Below are 21612 nucleotides of genomic sequence, written 5' to 3' on the forward strand. Positions count from 1 at the left end.
TAAGTTTTGTATTGCATTTTATTTGATCGTGATACAAATCTAAAGTACCTCACATAGTTTGGACAAAATAGCCATGAAACTATGTCTAAAAATGTCCTGAATTTAAAAGTCTGTGTACATTACAATTTGATAGAAGACATTTGGCATAAAAGCTGACGCATTGCATCAGTTATGTCCATTTCCAATTAATATTTTGACTTTATTTTCATTTAACAAGTAAACAGATATGGCAAAGGAATGAAATAAAATTAAAAAAACACTTAAAAAGAAACAGATTTACCGGATTTAATTAGTAAATTTTTGGCAGAGTAATGGTGTTCCCCTCTGCTAGACATAAAGAAACCTCATGCTGATCTCATAAAGCCGTTCCAGTGTTTCCACTTGGACACAATTGTTCTGCTCTTGACGTGTTCGCACAAAGAATTCACTGTTCATCCCGCTCTGAAGTCAACACCAGCTGAGCTATGACTGAACATGTGGGCAGGTAGCCAGGGAAAATGTGTGTGTGTGTGTGTGTGTGTGTGTGTCTGCATGCATTGTACATTTGTACATGTGTGTAAGTATGTAAGACTGAGAGGTGCTGGGAGGTGCTGAAATGTGCGGCGGTGTGAAGAGGCGGCAAGGCAGCAGCTGTTTTTAGTTTTTGGGGTCTGCGCTGCGGCGTTTGAGCTTCTCGGGGTTGTTCGAGGCCATGTGTGAAAAGTCTCTAAAGATGTCGTGGTAGGTTTCATCACCTGAAAAAAAAACAGAGAAGAAGAAATTAGCCTATAGGCTTGAAGTTTTCAGGAGCATTAGTAGCCAAAAAAGTTGCTGAGTTTAAGAGTCCATTGTCGAATTAATGCCATCTTTTCTGGATTTTCATTTCTTGGCTAAATGTCCTTGTTGTGCTGGATTCCCTCTGAACACATCCTTTATTTTAATGCGACACAGCTGCGTTCGAACCATAACATCTTACATCAAAAGCTGCATAATTTCATGGAGGACACATTCAATTTTTTTTAACTATTTCCTGAACACATGGTAGAGTTGTAGCCCTAAAGCCAGAAGCATGCAACTGAACAACTAAACACACACATAACAGCATGCACATGCACTTTACCTCTTAGTTTGCAGTAGGTGGCACACTGCACAAGCAGTTGAGACCAGCTGGAACATCTCAGCGGGCGGAAGGCAAAGACACATGAGTGCACACAAAGACACACAATGATAAAGCACAGCACGTCATTTACTGACCAGCAGTGTGGAGTGGTTTCAAAGCAGACGAAAAAAAAGCGTCACGTTTCCATTCCATCACGAGTGAAACACAGCTTACACAAGAAACTTCACAGAAAAAAGCCTTGATACGGACTGGAGGTCAGTCATGACGGAATGGACTTTGCAGCTTGAAAAGGAGCCAAATGACAAAATGCAAACAAAACCCACAGTTAACCTTAAGCTCAAGGGCTACAGTATAAATCCTGATGAATACAAACACGTAATTTATAACAGTGAAAAGGTTTTAACTGCGTCACTATTCACAGAATAGTAGGAGTCCTGGAGAACCAAACCCAGTACTGAATTTAGCTTACATAACTGGACTGAAAAGGACAAAACCATTAAAAAAACGTGATAAAGCCAGCACACTGTACTGTACAGACTGTAGATTTTAAAAAAACCCAAATATACAATATATCAGCTACAAATACAGACCTGAACATCTGTTATATATACAAATATATACATTTTTATAAACCTTGGTTGTACAACAGCAACACCCACTTGTAGCAGTCTCTATTGACAAGGTATTTTGGAGAGTGTGTGGGTTTCAAAGTGCAGGATGACTGTGCGTTTGTAATTCAAAAGTGCAATGTGGCTTTGTAGAAGAATGTCTCTTCTTTGTTACGCGAGACATTGTCCTGTCTTCAGTGATCGATGCGTCTGTGTTTAGTTGTGTCCTTGGTAAATCTGCCTTTTACACTGTCGTACCCTGTCTCCTACTCTACTTAATTCAGTTCTTTCTGGGTTTTTATGCTTTCTCCTTTTTTTATTTTTTACATCACATTACACCACAATATTCTGCATGTTTGAATGATATAAAACGTTGCAGAAAAACATCAAAACACTGCAAAATCAGTGTTTTGTGATGCTCAACAACTTGACAAACTCTTTCATTTTAGCTTACAACCAAAAACAAGTCCAATCCAGTCTCACTTTTCTGATTCTTATCCCTACTAATCATTTTGCCCCCCTAGAGCCCAGCCACTTATATGGTTCTTTAAAGCCTGGAGGCTCTTCCTGGTGTGGGCCAGCCCACTTCCCGTCCCGCCTGATAATCCCCCCAATCCCTGCCCCCCTGAGTGACCTGATTGGGCAAAACCGTCCATCTCCCGCATCTCCTTGTTCATTTTGGCAATCCGCAGCCTGAAAGAAGAGAAGAGAGAAGATCAGTTAGGGAAAATAAAGCTACTGTTCTTCTCTGGTTTACGTGTCACATCGTCGGAGGTTTCTCCTGTCTCGGACACTTACAAAGTGACGATGTCGGCGTTGGCGTTGTCCACGGCGATGGTTATGGGGTCTTTCTCGTTCTTGTCTCTGGCGTTGTAGTCGGCTCCTCGCTTCAAGAAGAGACAGACCAACCTGGTGACGCAAAGAGACACATATAGAGAGTGAGCACTGACACACAAGCAAAACCCTGATCACCTGGCGGCCGGGTGCTGTGAAGAAGTAGTTTCTTCAAATATTGGAGAGCAGATTCAAGAAATCTGTGTAAAATCTTTTGTACTGTTCTTATATGCATTATAAAAATAAACTAAAACAAAGAAAATAGGACAAATCATGTTCCAAACTGCACTGCAGAAGTGCCAAATGAGATTAGAGCCACATTCTGCCTCATTTTCTGATAAGATAAGCTTTGCAGGTACATGTAGGACTCAGTTAAATAGGCTCCATGTTATCTGCATTTACTTTCTTTTAAACAATTTTCCAAATAAATATCCCTGTTCATGCACACTGAGCAACTACCAGCAGCCTATAGATCAACTACAAACACTTCTGTAATACATTAAGGTAGAAGACATCCAAAGAACTTTGTGATCCCAAACCTAATCCCTCACTGCCTGCTGTATATGGCACTCACTGATATTTTCCCACTATATCCCAAAACAGAAATATAATTTGGGCAAAAGGGTGAATGTGTGACGTCTCTGAGTCCTCTGCGTCGTTGCAGTGGATGTTTTATTGATTTAGCTTCTCTGTTAATGGTGTTGGGCTCTGTGCCTGAAGACTTAAACAGATTTTCTTTGAGTGTGTGTGTGTGTGTGTGTGTGTGTGTGTGTAGAAAAGTCATCTGTTTATTTGTCTGCACTTGTTATAGAAACTGACCTGTGTTGAAGCTAAAAATTAAATTTTCCACAGATGAGTTTTGGACTTTTATGCAGTCTGTGTTTAATTAGTTTTGTATGTCTTGCATTTGCATAGCATAGATTGAAGCTTGCTTTCCAGTTTCTTGCTTGTTTGGATGTGTTTCCTGTGTGAGAGACCTGCGTATGACTCCTGCTTGTATGTGTAACAGTGTGTGTGTGTGTGTGTGTGTGTGTGTTTTCCTTGTACCCTGTGTGACCCAGGATGGTGGCGTGGTGCAGCGGTCCTCTCCCGTTGCTGTCCACCTGGTTGACGTTGGCGCCGTTCTGCAGCAGGAACTCGCAGGCTGCCAGGGCGTTCTGCTCAGGAGACACAAGAACGCGGGAGCAGATTTTTTTATCCACTGACGATCTACACGATGCAATCTAAACCTTTCCCTACTATCACCTTGTCCAAACAGGTTATAACAGCAACACAGAAAGTATAAAGCCCCACTAGTGGCTCCTAAAGGCTGGATTAAAGTGTTATTCTTAGTGTCTTTCCAGGCGCCGTACTAAAAATGTAAAGTGTATCTTGAGGGTTTATCCCCCTGCTAACATGAATGCTCATCAAATTTAATGGCAATTTTAATACATCTTGAGTGTACAGATGACATTTGGGCCTGAGGATGGTGCAACAGGAAAGCGTCCAAAATGGAAACAGTTTGTCCTCTGAGGAGCGAGACTGTGTTCGGTAAATTTTATGACAAATTGCTCATCAGATCTTTAGTTTTTTGCTTGTGTGCAAGTGGAAAATTTGGCCTGATATTGGTGCTAGAGGAAAGAACGAAATCTTTAGGATTCATCCTCTCAAGATCTTGAATATTCACAACTCATTTCATGTAAATCCAGCCATTTGTTTTTGTGATACTTTGTCATGAATCAACATGTAACTCAAGTTTTGATCTGATGGTGGCGCTAGAGAGCAATCTAAAAGTTTTCCTCACCGCTGAGACGGCCTGTATCAGCGGCGTGCTGGACGCCTCGGCCACATTGACCCAGTTGACGTCGGCTCCGTGGGCCAACGCGTCTGCCATGACGGGGAAGTTCTGCAGGGCTGCCGAGCGGTACAGCAGCGCCCCGGGGTGAAGGCCGCTCAGATCCTCCTCTTCCTCATCCACATCTGAGGGGAGCAGAGGGTTTTACTTTACTTTTAATATGACACTTTTCAAAATGTTCTGGGTGGATAGTCCACGTTAAACACACCCTGTATATGTTTGTCTGTTCAGACGTGTGCACCAGTGTGTGTTTTGTCTCACCTTTGTGGAACCCTGTATTGTTCTTTTGGACGAGGTCACTGGGGCTCAGCCCTGAGAAAGAGAGACAGAGAGAGGCAGAGTGTGTGTGAGAGGGAGGTATGATTACTGGTTTATCCTGCTGACTGCCACAACAACAGCACATACACACACACACAATACAGCACACTAGGCCCTTAGGATTAGCAATTTTTGCTGGATCACCAACTTTGAGGATTGCTTCTGTGTGTGTGTGTGTTTCTGTTTTGTTGACATCAGCAGGAGTGAGTGAACTCCACAACAAGCAAGCACCCTGCTGAGCTGTTAGACTTTTAAAAGCCCGCAGATTTCCAAGGCATCATCTATCAGTCCCGATTCTTAGATCTGAGGGTTTACCTGTGACTCGAGGCAACGTGGCTCGGTTCGGTTTGGGTTTGAGCGGCGGTTTCTCTGTGGTCCGTTCCTGCGTGGCCGCCCGGTTCCTCCTGGCGCTAGATCGCCTCAGCAGGGGGTTCCTGCCGGTCTCCGGCAGCTTTTGGATAAACTTCTTCTCCACGTACTTTGATCTAATCCACGACTCCTTGTCTCCTCTAAGTGACAGAGATGAGAGAGATTAAGAGACACAAACAGGGAGAACATTTTTCTCTACATGCAGTAGATTTCTGGCTTTACTTGTTTCCTGCTTGGCTCCACAACTTGCTTGTGCAGCTGTGACACAAGAATGCTTAACAGATGTCCCTGCTGCGCTTAGTGTCTTTAAATGAAGTAATGAAATCAGTTTAAAAGAGGGTCTATTAAAGCCTCAAAGTGCGTCCTTCACTTCGGTATTTAATTACAGCACAAAAGCAAGCTTTCTACAGCTTTAAAAGAAACATTTAAGACCATGGTTATCAGCTATATACTGTGCTGGAAGGCATTTGATCTGTCAGTATGTGAGTGAAAAAAAAATCCTCAAATTAAAAGCATAAACATGGCGAAAAACCATAATATTTCAAAATGGCGTAAGACACTAATATAAACCGAGACAGAACAAGTGTGAAAGTTCATGATGCAGAAAGCATGCAGGTTTCCGGAGGACACTTCAGTCACAAAATTAACCATTCGTACCATTTGTACCTGCGCCACTTCCTGTTCCTGCTGCGACACGACACAAAGGAGAGAAAAGGAAGTCAAAAACTACGTCTAAAAATAAGAGAGTTGTAAGCGTCTGATATAATCATCTGAAAACCACATAGGATGCCCTTTTAAAACTCGATCTACTTATCTCAAGACATATAATCCCTTTCAAAGATGAAGGGAGCTGGAGACGAACCGGTCACACTCAGGGATGTGGCAAGTTCACGATCGAATGTACCGATATACCATGAACAGGAACAATTATACCTTTATCTAGTAGCATCAATATAACCACAGGAGGAGATGAAGAGTGTATTTAACATGTTGGATCATCAGCTCGATAAATCATGCTATAAAATATTTATCTATTGCCACAGTATGGAGGACCAAACCTGACTTATTTGCATGCAGGCAAATAAGTAAAATGTCTGAATTCATTGACATATTAATTAATTATTAAAATGCACAAAGATATTTAAAACTTTATCTATAAATGTGTATAAACAGCTTTAGTTTTCCATCAGCAAGATTTTTCCCAGCAGTAAAGGCAAAACTTTGATACCTTTAAGAAGGTGAGAACATTTTTCTGCTGATATGCACTTTCAGCAGGTGTCTGTCAACCAAACCACGGTGGGTTCTCCACTCTGCAGTTTCCCATCTATGGCAGACCATCTCGTTTTGACTACTTGTGCCTACTAATCCAGTTTCTCTTTGTGCAACATAAGCAACAAGCAAAACTTACATCTAATTCACACAAAACAAGACAACCACTGATTTCAGTACAATCAAGACGGCCTCAAAATTAGCATAGCATAGCATCATTCATCTGTATCGAGGTAAATATTACAAATAAAGCCACATTGCAAGAGAAAATACATTGAGTTGACTATAAAAGAAAGAAATATATATGTGGAATAATTTAATTTACAAACATTTGTGCATGTTCTTTCTTTTTTCTTTTTCTCTTTAATTTTCAAATAAGTCTGGTTCATTCCTCTGTAGTGGAAACAATCTAGATAAGTGATCTGCTTTTTCAAAGTTTAGGAGATTTATGAGAGGAAAGAAAAGAAAAAGAAATGATCCGGCAGAAGTCGACATATCCTGACTTTAGTCCCCAGTACGTATGTGTCAAATTCCGAAAATGCTGGATCCTACATTTCCCATAATGCAACCTCCCCTGCCTGTTGAACACCCATGAACCACAGTTTCTAACACAAACTTTCTGTTAAAAATGTGAAGCCTCCAAGTCCAAACCGAGACACCCCTGATGTAATCAGCACATTTATTTTCTCCTCCAGAGCCTCAGAAATCATTACACAACTGTTTTCACACACTGAGCAGAACGCCCAATGACAAGTGAACTGAACTTAACACGTAAAAGCAGCAGAGTGCCCCTTCACTATGTGCATGTTGGGAGAGTGTTTATACCTGGGACTGGAGGGGTTGGGCTTCTTGATGGTGATCTCATCAATCCGAGCCTCGTAGATCCTGTTGATTACTGTGTTGCCTAATTCACACATCAACTAAAGATAGCAAAGAGATAAAAAAATATATATATATCAGCGCTAATTTCTGTTTTTTGGAGAGCCATTTAAAGTTAATTATTCCCTGTTGCCTTGATAAGTGATTATTCTCACTGGAACATTTTATTAATACATAAAAAAAAAACAATAATGAAGTTGTGCAGCTGATGTAGTTAACAAGTTAAATTACCTTAATGAGCTCCGGCTCCCAGGAGTCAAGAGTGAGGGAGCGTACTTTGGAGAAATGAACTCCCAGGCTCCTGTTAAGAGAGGGAAACCATTAAAGCTCAGGTTTCAAGCAGAGTGTGTGTGTGTATGTGTGTGTGTGAGAGTGTGTGTGTACCTGTGTATTCCTGAGCAGACGATACAGAGAGTGATGCCCAGGTTGATGGAGGCCCAGTCAGGACCGGGCTCTCCACAGTCGCAGCACTGCCTGTTCCCCGGGATGGCCTGAACCTCGTCCAGCGCTTTGCAGCCCTCTTTCTCCTGATCCGCCGCTCCTCCTCCACCTCCCCCTAAAGTGCTTGTAGACATCGAGCTGCAGCGCTGTCTCTGAAAATCGCACACACACACACACAAACAAATACGGGAATGAGGAGACGCACAAAGGCCCACCACTTCCTCTGCATCTTCTCGGATTAAACTCCCACTGAAAAATGCAGATATAGAGGATAATGTGTGTGTGTAGGTGTGTATTCTCACTGGGCTGTGTGGGTCTTCTCTGTGCTCCTGAAAGGCTGAGGCGATGCTGTTTTGGACGGCGCTGATCCACGCCTGCTGCTGCCTTTCCGAGTCGGCCTGCAACAAACAGCACCTACACACGCGTGCACCAAACACACACACACACACACATGCTGTGAACACTTAATTTCTCAGTGCTGCTAATCCACACACTCACCACCAGCGCTCAAACACATATATCTACACAAGACTGCATGAGCATGTTCGCCCACGGAAGACTCACTTTGATGGGGAGACCACTTCAAAACAGAATCGTCTTTCATTTTCAGTGCTGGGCTTGACGGTGCAAAGACGTAAGTCCTCTACCACAACTGTGGGTTGGTCCTGAGTTAGACGCAGACAGGAAAAGCAAGCAGGTCATACTGTGCATAGACACATGTTTGTGTTTTCATAAATATCTTGTCTGTGCTATGTTTGGCAATTCAAGCCTTTTAAGGCCTTCTTTAATAATAGTAACGGATTACATTTATATAGCGCTTTATCTTGATACCCAAAGTGCTTCTCACCTCAACCAACACCAATGTGTAGCAGCCACCTTGGTGAATGCTCACCATACATTAGCTTTGAGGTGGAGAAGGAGGAAATCAGTGACTTAGTTACACTAGGGGGGGGGATGATTAGGTTGCCAGATGGAGAAAGCCTGGTTGGGAATTTTGCCAGGACACCAAGGACTACACTTTGTGATAAGTGCCATGGGATCACAGTGAGTCACGACCTCTGTTTAACGTCTCATCCGAAGGACAGTATCTCCTACTGCAGTGTCCCCGTCACTGCACTGGGGTATTAGGATTTAATAGGATCAGAGGGAAGACTGCCCCCTACTGGCCCACCAACACCACTTCCAGCAGCAACTTAGTTTTTCCTAGGAGATCTCCCATCCAAGAAGTGCTAACCAAGCCCACACCTGCTTAGCTTCAATCATTCAGCAGAAACAGGGTACATGTTGGTATGGCTGCTGACAAACAACATGCTTGTAGAACAGACACATTTATGTTTAATTTACCTTGAATTTCTTTTGATACACCAGCTGATTTTTCTGAATTGAAAACCAGCGCCTGAAGTAGAGAAAGAAGATGAAAAGGAACGATTGGTTTAGCCTAAAGAGTCATTGTTGCACCAGCAAAGAAAGAAAAGACAATTACTGGACACACACAGCACTCCAGTATAGAAACTGGAGTCTTTTTAGTGATCTAGGCATGAAAGTACAGAGCTGCTGCATTCCAGTGAGAGACGTTTCCTACATAAACCTGTACCTGCTCCAGGTCTTGAAGGCGTTGCTGGCTCTCTTGTAGAGGTAACCCTCCATGGCGATCCCATTAGCTGCGTCAGCGCTGAAATCCATGATTGAGTCATCATAGGAAACATCCTAGGAATGTTTTGAGGAAGAGAAGTCACTGTTTGTCACTGAAATCACAGGACTTCAAAACTTTAGTTGAAGATACAGCAAAGCATCTTCGTTAAGGCCTGTTTTTTAACTTTTCAACGTTTTTCTCTTTGGGAAGTATAAATATTTAATTGAAGTATTTGTTTAAATGTTTTAAACTTATTACCTTTTTCTTGATTGCAGCGTGTCTTTGCTCCATGTCCCTCTTCTCCCTGGCAGAGTTCAGGACAAAGTGTGTGTGCTGTTAAAACAGAAAAAGAGACACAAATATTGATTTTAAAATTATGCACATTATTCCGCTCATAATAACTCTTCAGCTCCTTTCAAGCTGTATAACCAACATCAGCAGCTTTTTTAAAAGATTGCTTTTGGGGCTTTTTGCCTTTAATTGACAGACTTTAAATACAGGAAGGACGGGGAGAGAGAGGAGAGCAACATGCAGCACAAGTCCTCTGGCTGGGGGTTGAACTGTGGACGTTGCGGTTATGTGGTATGCACCTTTAAAGCTCTAATGGATAATCTATTGAGCTTTCTCAAACAACCGCCACTTATTTATCATCTCACTCAAACACACTTCAGCCGGCCGAATACAAACAATGAAGCTTAAAACTCAGTCCAACAATGGCAATATGACTTTATCTCAGCTGGTTCTAAGCTCTTACACGAACCATCGCTTAACCAAATATTCTACATGGAAATCCCAAATAATATCAGTAAAAAAATGTGAATTTAAATGTATTTGGTGAGAGAGAAAAGTTTGAAAAAGAGACAGGAAGTACGGCTCAAAGTATGAGAAAAGCAAGAGAAAAGAAGTTGACAGGAAAGGATATTTAGAAGAAGCTTGCCATTGAAGACAAGCGTCCTTGAAAACCTGTAAAAGAGTAATTGCATAGGTCATACATTTCTCTTTCTCCTACTCTTTTTTCTCTGTTGTATTTTCTGGCTACGCACTACACTGAGGGATGACTTTCCCCGTTTTCCTTTTCCTTTCCTTTACAATATTTTGCCTCTGTGAGAAAAAGAAAAATGGAGAAAGATAAACAGGCTCTAGGAAGGTCATCACTCCTGCAAACTTTGCTTTTCAGGAAACAGGAAATAGGAAGTGTTGAACCTCTTCCTACTTCCTGCGCCATACTGAGTAACAGCACTGTTGGTTTCTCTTGTAGAGACTTTATTAAGTATCTTATTCCTCAGTGTCTCTCCATCTCCTCTGCTTCTTGTTGCAATCATTTCTTGTTGAAACAGGAAGTGCTTTATTGTGGTTTGATTCAGCCAGTGAACGCTTATGAAATGAATTTCCTGTCACGCATTCTTTTCATTTATCACTAACACGCTAATACTGCTGATGTGCAGCGTTGACGATGCAAAAATGTTCTCCCTTTTCCAATGACTGAAAGGCACGCACATACCAACACACACACACACACAGCCATGTGAAATATTTCCTGTTGTTGCTCACTCTTTCCTGTCACAATGAAAGTGTGATGTCACCTTGTGACTTCTCTGCTCCGCCCCCAGGAAAATGACAGGAACTGGCCTGATGCGGTTTACCCAAACTTTACTTTGGGTCTCATCAGTAAAAAGGTACCATGTAGTTTATTGTACACAAACATGGTTTTGTTTATATTTAAAATATCTTACCAACAGCTAACTACAATCCATTTCCTGACTCATAAAAACCTCTGCAAAGCATTTTTTAAAATGTCAACTGATGTAAAATGATCACTGACTTTTCCTGTCAACATAAATTGCCTCTGAGATTTCAGTTTGTGACCCTTAATGATGGAATTGGCGACATGCAATCCCTCATCACAGGTTGCATGTGTATATGAATTGTGAGCAAAACTCTCAGATTGTTCCATCGGGATAATTGTTTTTGGAGGCCAGAAGAGGGAACGCAATTCAACATGTCACAAGAAAAACTGCCACCTGTAGTCAGAACTCCTCGGGCTATGAGGAAAACTATCTGATAGGGTTGAAATCTCCACAACAGCTTCTAAATGGACCTTCTTATGGTGTCATTGTTTTAGGTTTTAGGTGAGATGCTTTAGGTCAGAGAGCAACGGGACTGTTGGTTAAAACAAATTCATATAAATCTTTATTTTGCCTTTGCAGCTGGACATCTTCACCTGTTGTGTCTCTTTTTGCTGCTTTTCAAAGACCTTCCTCTCACTTCCCACTGCTACAATCTAACGTAAATCTCTGAAATCTGCGTTTCATCACGTTGTGCTGACAGTAATACGTTTCTTTGATCGGAGGGTTTTTCAACAGAATTCAGATTTGCTTAAAAGATGAGTTTGAAATATGCTTATTTGCTGTCTTGCTGAGAAGTAGATGAGAAAATTGATACCGATCTTCACTTTAAGTATGACGCTACAATCTGGAGGTGATTAGCCTAGCTTAGCATAAAGACTGGAAGCAGGGGGAAACAGTTAGCCTAGCATTTACAAGCACAAATTATGTATATTTCTGAGCTTAGCTAGTTGCTTCCCCCTGCATCTGGTTTTCATGCTAAGCTAGGCTAATCGGCTCCTGGCTCCAACTCCATACTTAACGCACAGGTATGAGAGTGATATTGAACTGAATTTTCCCAAATGAGTAACTAGTTTAAAAATGTTGTTAATGGTCAATTTTTGTGTTGCCTCTTTTATTATTCCACATCTGATGAATATTGTCAGCTTATAGCTAAGAATAAGATCCAGTTAATTATCACAGTTCTGTTGTAACCATATAATTAGGACACTGAGATGCAGATACTTTGACATATCTTGTAGACATGTCGAAGCTACTAGCTGTCTCTTTAGGCTGCAAATAACGACAATCAGGATTTTTCCTTCTTTCAAACTCTTTCCAAGCACTTCACATGAGTCAGTTGTTGTTGTCTCTCTTTTTCCTGTCCAGCTGTTATTTATTTGTGCAGAGTCGATTCTGTCAACGAGCACAATGTCGGCTCTTTAGATGACTGCTGGAAGATTTGTAACAAAGGAAATTATATCAGTCAGGCTCAAGCGGACAATTACCTCCTCAGTGATTTTTCGTCGATACTCGTCCAGTTCTGACAGAGACTGGTGGCCACGTTGGAAGAAGTTGGCCTGAGCTTCCATCAGCGACAACATCTGACAGGAAGCATGAGAGAGATTTCATTATTTTCAGCAAGATATCGTCAGCAAATTTAACCAAAAACAATGTCCCGGAGACATTTTAAAGATTTCTACTTATTCATGAAAACAAGAACTTTGAACTTTAAATAGGTCAACATGAACTCACTGCCATCATAATGTCTGTCTTCTTCTTGGCCTCAATGACATTAATCTGAAACAAAAAGGAAGCAGCAGTGGTTAGAGACGCTGGTCATGTTTCCATAACCAAAAAACTCACTGGCCAGCTCAGCCTCTGGGAGCCACAACCACAAGTCTGGAAAGAAGCCTCGAGGCAAACCTGTTATCATTCAAAATAGCAAAAGCACAACTATAATCAGACATGCTGTCCTATATTTAATCCAGGCTGTTTCTGGTACCTGGATGCATCAGTTACACGACTTATTTTTCCCTTCAGAGCTTTGATATTGTTGATTAGCCTGATGGAAACTCTGTGAGCCTCTTTTGGCTGATGAGTACATGTTTCTAAATGTGTGCGTTTGCTATGCGACAAGGCTGTTCTTAAGCACTCCATGAAACAAATCAAGGTTATTGAATTAGTAGCTCAAAGGATACATGAATGTAAAACAGGCACGTATTAAATTTCTCCTTCTCTTAACATCCTTTCTCACCTCCAAGACATAGTCCAGGGCCTCAGACCTGAAGGTCTTGCGTGCATTGAGCAGAGCGTTGCTCGCCTCCTCCACCTCGTGCTGCTTCCCCCGCGGGGCCTGAGCGTTTCTTGACAGCGCCCCCTCCAGACATTCGCTGCTGCGCTCGAACTCCTTGCGCACGTCCTTGAACCGACGCACATCTCTGGCGGACAGGAACAGAAGACACAACACACAATTGAGAGTTTTTGTGAATTTGGGAGTTTAAAGAGAGTACTCGGAGATGCACAATAAGTAGTGTGAGCTGTTTTAAAGGGAAGGACAGGTTCCTCTTGAAGGTTTGGTCACATGTTCTAGTTTAGGGTCAGTGCAAGATCCCTCTCATATACCTCGCACCATGACTTATAGTTAATTAAATGTTAAGTAATTATAACTTTATTATATGATACACACTGTCTAGTTCCAGCTCTAATTCAATTAATCATTGAATGTAATAATTTATTCAGCATCTTAATGTATTTTTTAATCTATCTTCTTCTATCTGTTTTTCATTTTTTGTTCTGTTTATTTCTGTCTCTGAAGATTCAGTTGTGTATGCATATTATACGTTATGTGTATTATTATTTTCTCATTATTTCTTTGTTTTCTCATATTATAAATTGTGGTTTCCATGATGTGTTGACAAACTATAAGGGTGGAGGACAAATTCAATTGTTATATTAAGTATTGTTTATCTGTTTTGTTGTGTGCTACATTGTTTAAACCCAATAAAAGCTGCTTAAAAAAAAATAGCGTCTGCTTTCATCTGGCAGCTCATCTGGTTAAAATCCAGCTAATGACATGTCACACATCCTTCTCTCTCTCTCATCTAATCTACCGTATCATTCCCACTAATAACAGCAGATTGCAAGACAAAGTATGAGGAGAGGGAGCATGAAGGATTATAAGCCTCTAATATTTTTTTCATGTGGTGTGCTAATGGTTGGCAGACGCGTATGGAAGTGAGTCAGAGTCAGACTCAGAGAGAAATCAAATGCCGGTGGGAGAGAGGCACCGAAAAACAAAACAAAACAAAAGGATTAGATGAAACAAACATGGAAAACGGCCAAAGCAGTTCACTCACTCTTTCACAAAGTTCTGTAGCTTCGTCTTGACTGCCTTCTGTGTGATCTCAATCACTTCCTAAAAGGGAGATAAAGACGGAGACAAGGGGAGGAAGGGAGGCAGGCGGGTACAAATTTATTACAGTGAGCACAGATATCTGCTAAATGTCAAACGAGATGTGATCGACAGTGTGCTGCCGCCTCTTTTGACCACATACAGCGGCTGATAAGTGCCGTGACTGGAAATGGAGACTGTGGTGCAAAGATGGTAAAGGCCTGGACAGACTCACCCCCTGGGCCTCCAAGATGAGAGACAGCTTTTTGGAAAATTTCTCCAAACACTCCTGCAGGACAGACATCTTAGATATTAGACTCTGTGTTTCATCAAATCTTAACAATTTTGTGGTGTTTCTGCATTATAGCCGTCTCTGATCAGTGCAGATTGTGATCACGGATACTATTCTACTCTCATTTAAATTCAAAAACCTTAAATATTGAAGCATAAACATCCTAACAATTGCTATTTTGGATCAATCAGATAAAACTGACACCTTTCTGATTGCCTTCAAAGTAAACATGACACAATCTGAGTGAAAATGACGCTACACGAGAGATAACAGGAGTGTATAAATAACTCCCTGATGACAGGTATGTCAGCATGCTCCTCTCACCCCTATCATGCTGTCACCGGCGCACTGGTGTCCCATCTCCTTCAGGCCGTTGACGAAGCTCTTGCTGGTCTGGCAGTAGTTCTTGCCTGCCTCCAGCATGGCCTGGCATTGCTTCACGAGCTGGACGCAACAAACACGCAACAAACACGGTCAAAATACTTTACTTCAACAGGAAGCACTTGAGGTCACAAATGACTATTCATAATCAGTAAAACGGTGAGTAATTTCAGGAGTCTGTAAAACTGTTCTGTTCATTGATTCAAGCTACCAATCAGTCTATACTGGATAAGTTGGATAAGAATATACCATTGTCATGTTTTTTGGGTTTTTTTTTACATGGACACAAGAAATGTTTTAGTTTATTTTTGGGTATTAATGAGTTTTAACAAAGATCTGCACAAAGAAAAGATATTTTACAGTGTATATTTACAAGATGACAGTAATTGTTCATTAAACATTTACTGACTGGTGTTCATTCATTCATTTGACTCTATGTGTGTTGGAAGCACTGTGATTGGCCCACCCATGGCTATATGTATGCTGTGTGACTATGAACAAATTTAAAGGACGTGTTCACAACTTTTCAAGTTTGTCTTAAAACAACAGTTAGGGGCCCAAATGAATGTTTCTTGCATACTTCCTGTTCATATTGACCATTAGAAGATCTCTTTCAAATATTCTTTCAATGTAAGTGATGGGGGACGAAATCTAGAGTCCTTATTTTGTGCAAAAATATATTCCAAAGTTTAGCTTCAGCACTCTGAATCAGTCAAATAGAGTTTTTTCCCAAGTTTTTTGGACTAAAATGATTGTAACTTTGGGAAATATCCACTTGGTTTCTCTAACTGGACTGAAACACCATATTAACTTCAGTTAGCCTTTTATTGCCTAACCTTCAGTTAGGCAATAAAACACTAAATGTTAATTAATTCAATACACGCAGGAGTTTGTTGCCTTACATACTCAGGTATGACCAGTAGTAGTAGTAGTAGCTTACAGTGGCTAATGTTTGCTAACATTAGCAAACTTCAGAAAGCTTTTACTGTGTAACTGACAAGCTTCTTGTGGCACTGTGATGCTAAATTTTAGCCTTTAGCGTTATCCCGTAATAAGCCTTTTTCATAGCAGGCAGCACAGGTGTTACTAATAACATTAACGCTGACTCCGTTATATTAAAGTGTCCCAGTAAGACATGATAGTGTGCCAGTGAGCCAGCACGCACAATAGCAGGACCCTGAAACTGAATTAGCAAAATGGAATCCAGCCACTTACTTCAACTATTTACAGCTGTGCTTTTGCTACTGTGACATGTCTTCTGTGAAAGAAGCCACTTGTGTTCAGCACCTGTTAGCACTGGACAACTTACAACTTTGTTATTTTTACTGCATTGAGCGTGGCGACGTCACATAATTCCTAGCATAGCTCTGTCTAATCAGCAGGGATAAAGTACCGCTTTCTTTTAGTTTATCCAGGCAGTAGATACACATGTGATACAAATGTTAAAAGGCATTCTGTATTTTGTCATAGCAGATAAGCTATCTAAAGGTAATGCGAGGTAGAAGATGTTTTGTTTCCCCTTTATAACAGAGAGGAGTGGAGAGTAGTGGGAGTGTCACACACCTGCTGTAATACAATATGATACAATTTCTGGCAATAAGCCGAATCCGTCTGCAGATCAGACAAGTTATAGCATGACAGCATGTAGCATGTTAGCAGAACAGAAAAACAGGATCACTCCAGTTATCTTATCTCATCATAAATTAACATCTGGTGGTCTTGCAAGTAAGAAAATTTCCCTTTCACATTTTTGCTTTGATAAGTAAGGTCAAAGGTCATCTACACAGCAGCAACACAGGAGTTTTTTGCTCGAGGCGGGTGCTTCAGCAGAGTAGATAAAATCACCTGATGGGTTTAAACCTTGTTAGTCCAGTTTGTTTAAATCACTTCATCTCTCTGCTACCACGTGGCAGAAAGTTAAATAAAACAAGTGATTTGTTTAGGACTTTTGTTTTGTTAAGTGTTACAAGAACTATAACCCTTAACTGGAGAGTGGCATGGCTTTGTGATTCATGCCTATTCAATATCATGAGGGAACAGAAACGCAGCATGTGACCTCTCTATCAGATGAATAGATCTGAAACTGTAATGTGTGAACACAAACACACGATGGGGAATACTGGTTATCACATCGAAGCAGAACAAGCTGTAGTTCTCTCTGTAGCAGGACAATATGATGGGGAAGCAGCACCTGCCGTTACTTCCTGCTTGCACTCAGGTGAAAAATACCTCAACCACCCACCTCTCACTTTACTGCCTCTTCACATGAGGAGTGTGTGACTGTAAAAGCGTGTGTAGGTGTAGTGTATGAATCTCACCTTGTCTAATCGTGTCTCGAGTTCGCTCACGTCATTTTGGACCTCCTCGATGTCAGCTCTGAAACAAGCAAACACACAAATAAACCACAAAATCACACACAAGATCTTGACGTCAAAGGTTTGTGCTTTGACGTCTTTAACAAAACAGGTGTGCTCCAGCGTCCTGATATTCTGCTGACATCTTAGTCAATAAACATTTGATATATTGTTAATTGTTAAGGATCAGGGTTCAGTTTTATTGTCATCATACATTAAAGGATTGCACACTGAAATGCAGTAAATTAACAAATATTAAAATATTTTAAATTAGAATGGAATAAAACAACATCATTGGCAATAAAATATAGAACAAAGTAGCATTAAAGGAAGAAATAAGGAAAAACTATAATACATTTATAAGGAATATGCAGTTACATACATACATATGAATAGTATATATAATATACCCACACACACAACATGTTTACAATTTGTGCAAAATCAATGTACTATGCAGATTAAAGTGCAATAAAACTTGAGGTTCCAGTGGGCGTGATGTAAGTACAGAGGTAAAGTTATGGTAATGTGCATAAGAAGCCCAAAAGATCATTTATCAAGCAAAAACTCCCCTGTTGTATGTCACTGTAAGTTGAGCTGGGAACTTTTCACTATTTTCTGACCTTTTAAAGACTAAATGTTGTCATTTTATTGCTGTTAACATTGATTTTTTCCCCATTTTATTGCTGATTTGCATGATTTGTGCTGCATACTCATTCTATTTTTCCTGGGAACTACAAATGAAAGCTAGCATTTTGGCTAACTCTACATGAAACATAACTCAGATGATATACGTGCATGACACCCAAATTTAACTTCACATTAAATACCTTTCATATATTTATTCATAATTTAGTTGCATAATCATTTTTTGCAGCTTTAAGATCAAAATCTCAACTAACAACTAACATGTGACCCTGATTTGTCTTTGTCACAATCTTACATACATGTTAATATACGTTACATATTTTCCTGTTTCAAGGCTTCATTGGAACTACCGCACACAGAACAAACTATTTTAATCCTACACACGATGCATCATGCATCAAATAAATCCTTGCCATGCATCTCTTTGCACATTCTTCAGTGTGAGTTGGCGTGACGCATTTGGTATTTTTAGAGATTTTGTGATCTTGTGCAACATTTAGAATAGTTTACTGTGGGTTTGAAAAGAGCTTAGGTGCACATCAGTCATGGAAACGCTGTGTAACATCAGACTGAGTAAATTATCCAGCCTGCTTGTTGCAGAGTATCTAATTGATTTAACTGCCCTCGAGTTTTGTTTGTCTCAGAATGAGAGCTGGACCTCACAAACACTCCTCAGAAGTCTTGTCTGTGGCTGGTTTGTCAGTTTTTTGGTGTGAGCAGTATCTCTCGTCTCCTCTCATACCAACAGCTCAACCATGTGGTTTCCGCTGCCTTCCACCGATAGTACAGAGATACAGAAAGACAGAGAGAGAGTCTGAATAGGGGAAAAAAAAAGAAAAAAAGAAGAGGCGAGACTGAGTGGAGAGAGAAGAGAGGAGGGCCCGGACAGACAGTTACTGTTTGTCTCTTTGTGTTTGTTAGTTTGAATCAAAGACTGAGGTCATGTCCTGCTGAAATACGACCAAATGACAAGTCAGCTAAGGAGAGAAGCAAAGAAAAGAGAGGGATTAAAAAAAAAAATAAAAAAAAAAAGGCTGAAAGGAGGCCTCTGGTGAGAAGATAAAAAACATTCCTTCATTAGTGAGACGTGTCCTTTTCATTCCTGTCTGAATTAGTGTCACAAGTTTTTTGGATTTCGGGGCGTTTTGAGACACAAGAGACAGAAAGTTAAGAAAGAACTTCAGCTGAATTTCCGCCGTGGCTCTCCCCACAGAAAACACACTTCCTGTCTCTCCTGTTGATCACCTCAATACATCTCGCCTCACTTCCTGTTCACCTCCCACCCCACTGTTACCTAGCAACAGGAGGCAGCACATTTGAGCGGCTGTCGCTAGCTGTCAGTGCAGGTTTTTTTTTTTTTTCTTTTTTTTGTTCCCCCCTATTTTCCTTCACTGTCTCTGCATATTTGGCTTATCTGTTTGATTGACTGTATGATAACTTAACCTTCTTCCCTTTCCTTTCTTCCACCTCTTTCGCCCTGACATGAGACCTCATCACTGCGGCTACCACAACTCAAACTTTCCACCACTGTGCATGTAAGCTTCCTATATTCAATATGGGCAACAGACAGACAGAGAGAGAGAGAGAGAGAGAGAGAGAGAGAGAGAGAAAAGAGACTGAAAACTCAGGATTGAAATATGCCAAATCAGCTGGAAGAGACGGCACCAGCCGCTGTGAGTGAGGCTGAGTGCCAAAAGCTATCAGGGCACACCCAAGCTCTGTCTCACTCTCTCTTGAGCCACTTGCAAAACCAACTTAACAACACTTCCCCTTTGATTACACCAGATGCTGTGTCTGTGTTGAAAGACATAAAAGGCTGCATGATATTATGAGGCTACTTATATTATGAAGCAATCAATTAGAGGTTCATCTTTGTAGCTTGATACCGTTTTTGTTACAGCTTCAACACAAAAATGTTAAGTAACATTTCTTGCGAAGAGTTCAACTAGAAGCTTCCTGTGGTTAAATGACACGTCAAAATGCAGTAGTGTCACACCTCAGATCAGTGTTTTCTGAGCCCTACAGGGCCTACATGTAGTGTCTCATCCTTTTCATTGACCCCAGCTCTGCCAGTGACATGACATGGCCTGACCTCAAACTCAAAGGAGCTGCTGGTTTTTTTCAGCATCAGCAGTGCAAACAGTAAAGCTTCACACATACATGTAAAATATTGTTTCTGGAGTCTGAAAAAGCCATATTGGCATAGTCAAATATAGACTTTTTATAGGTTTTATGTCTTTTTTTGAGTTTTACCCACATTTTAAAGCTTGGTTTTAATCTCCAAAAGGTAAGAAACAATCAATATTTGCTGCTAGATGTCACTCTTTTCGTTAAGCACATTACTGTGAGTCATAAGGAAACAGGTGAAACTCTTACCTGAAGCGTGGAGAGTCTTTCAAACACTCCTCAAAGTCCAGCTTGACTGTCATTCCTCCGTTTAGTCACACAACCACACAAATACTACTATATTACTCTAATTATTTTCTTTAAATATATATATATATATATATATATATGTATATATCCTCAGTGAAGCTGGAGGTGGACAGCAGCCTGACGCACAAACTGTGACTCGGTTTTAACGCTCCACATCGGCAGCCCGGCTCATTGTTCGCGTTTTCTTTCACAAGTATAATTTGTATTCCTCCGGCAGCAGCTCGCCCTGCTCACTTTTCTTTCTTGCAGGGACACCGTGTGCCTGATCTGTCGCACATCCGAGCCAGAGGTCGACTTTTTACTCACTATTCCGTATGAATGAACGCAGGAGGTGATAGTTGCGTTATTACCATCTTATCCGGCGAATAAAAAGCGAATGACTCCGAGGATGCTGCGGAAAGCCGGGCGCAAAGTTCTCTCGGAAATGATGAATCCTTATTGAGGGATGCGGATCGATATATTCCCATTAGAATAAGAACAAATCAGGTGGCAGGCAGGCTGTGTCGGATGCGGACTTCTTCCCAGGGGTGCCGAGAGGACTACAACTCTCTCTCTCTCTGTCTGTCTCTGCGAAGACGCAAAGACGCGCAGTCCAACCCCCATCTCACTATTTCCGTGTTTCTTACTCGTGGTTGAATGTGGTTGTAAAGTGCAGCACAAAATGAGAGACTACACTAATAAGCCCCATGGTTATTTATATACTATTAGGTTGCATCATATGAGCACCCCACCTATAATCTAACTCTGGTATATTTGATGTCATGAGTACTTTACCATGTGGTATTTGTTCCCCTCATTTGGTTTCTCCTGTTGCTGTTTGTGTATTCAGCTTTTCAGTTTCAGTGAACTGGGAACTTCACATGAGCTTCACATGCAGATAGACTGGGTGTGAATACTTGTCAGGCAACCTTGTCTGGTTTTCTTTCAGGTGTAAGGAAGGAGCGTTATAAGCCACCGTCTGCTAATGAATCAATTGTATGGAAGCTCATTTCCGCTAAGAAAATAAAAACTACATTAAAGTTAGGCATGATAAAAATAAGAATACTCAAGGTAAGTGAAATACTAAGTCAAATTTACCAAGTCAGAATTAAGACTGATTTACTTAATTAAAATAATGATTTAGCAAGTAGAAACTGAGATTGAGAGTCACAATTGAGAAATACTAAGTTGAAATTTCAAGTCAAATTTCAAGTCAAAAATATGAGATAGTATGTCAAAA

General features: G+C 40.8%; 1 protein-coding gene across 3 annotated transcripts in view; it reads right to left on the bottom strand.

Moving 5' to 3' along the window:
- acap1 (ArfGAP with coiled-coil, ankyrin repeat and PH domains 1) overlaps nt 1-21612 on the bottom strand; it is a 27881-nt gene continuing 6269 nt past the window's right edge. Inside the window, exons 1-23 of one of the 3 annotated variants that reach the window (XM_042400568.1) lie at nt 21168-21329; nt 17274-17331; nt 14899-15018; nt 14518-14571; nt 14248-14306; nt 13146-13329; nt 12644-12688; nt 12397-12492; nt 9543-9617; nt 9246-9358; nt 8996-9047; nt 8216-8316; nt 7954-8065; nt 7595-7803; nt 7442-7511; nt 7157-7251; nt 5009-5202; nt 4637-4687; nt 4325-4500; nt 3589-3698; nt 2506-2616; nt 2342-2400; nt 1-734 (exon numbers count right to left, since the gene is read on the bottom strand). In XM_042400568.1, the coding sequence (XP_042256502.1) occupies nt 637-734; nt 2342-2400; nt 2506-2616; nt 3589-3698; nt 4325-4500; nt 4637-4687; nt 5009-5202; nt 7157-7251; nt 7442-7511; nt 7595-7803; nt 7954-8065; nt 8216-8316; nt 8996-9047; nt 9246-9358; nt 9543-9617; nt 12397-12492; nt 12644-12688; nt 13146-13329; nt 14248-14306; nt 14518-14571; nt 14899-14997 (2163 nt within the window). In that variant the 5' untranslated portion in view covers nt 14998-15018; nt 17274-17331; nt 21168-21329 and the 3' untranslated portion in view covers nt 1-636. Of the gene's footprint in view, nt 735-2341; nt 2401-2505; nt 2617-3588; nt 3699-4324; nt 4501-4636; nt 4688-5008; nt 5203-7156; nt 7252-7441; nt 7512-7594; nt 7804-7953; nt 8066-8215; nt 8317-8995; nt 9048-9245; nt 9359-9542; nt 9618-12396; nt 12493-12643; nt 12689-13145; nt 13330-14247; nt 14307-14517; nt 14572-14898; nt 15019-17273; nt 17332-20333; nt 21024-21167; nt 21330-21612 lie in introns of those variants that run through there. The other 2 variants (XM_042400566.1, XM_042400567.1) reach the window with 2 other exon arrangements.

The sequence above is a fragment of the Thunnus maccoyii genome, chromosome 22, assembly GCF_910596095.1.
Source record: "Thunnus maccoyii chromosome 22, fThuMac1.1, whole genome shotgun sequence".
Taxonomy (NCBI): Eukaryota; Metazoa; Chordata; class Actinopteri; order Scombriformes; family Scombridae; genus Thunnus; species Thunnus maccoyii.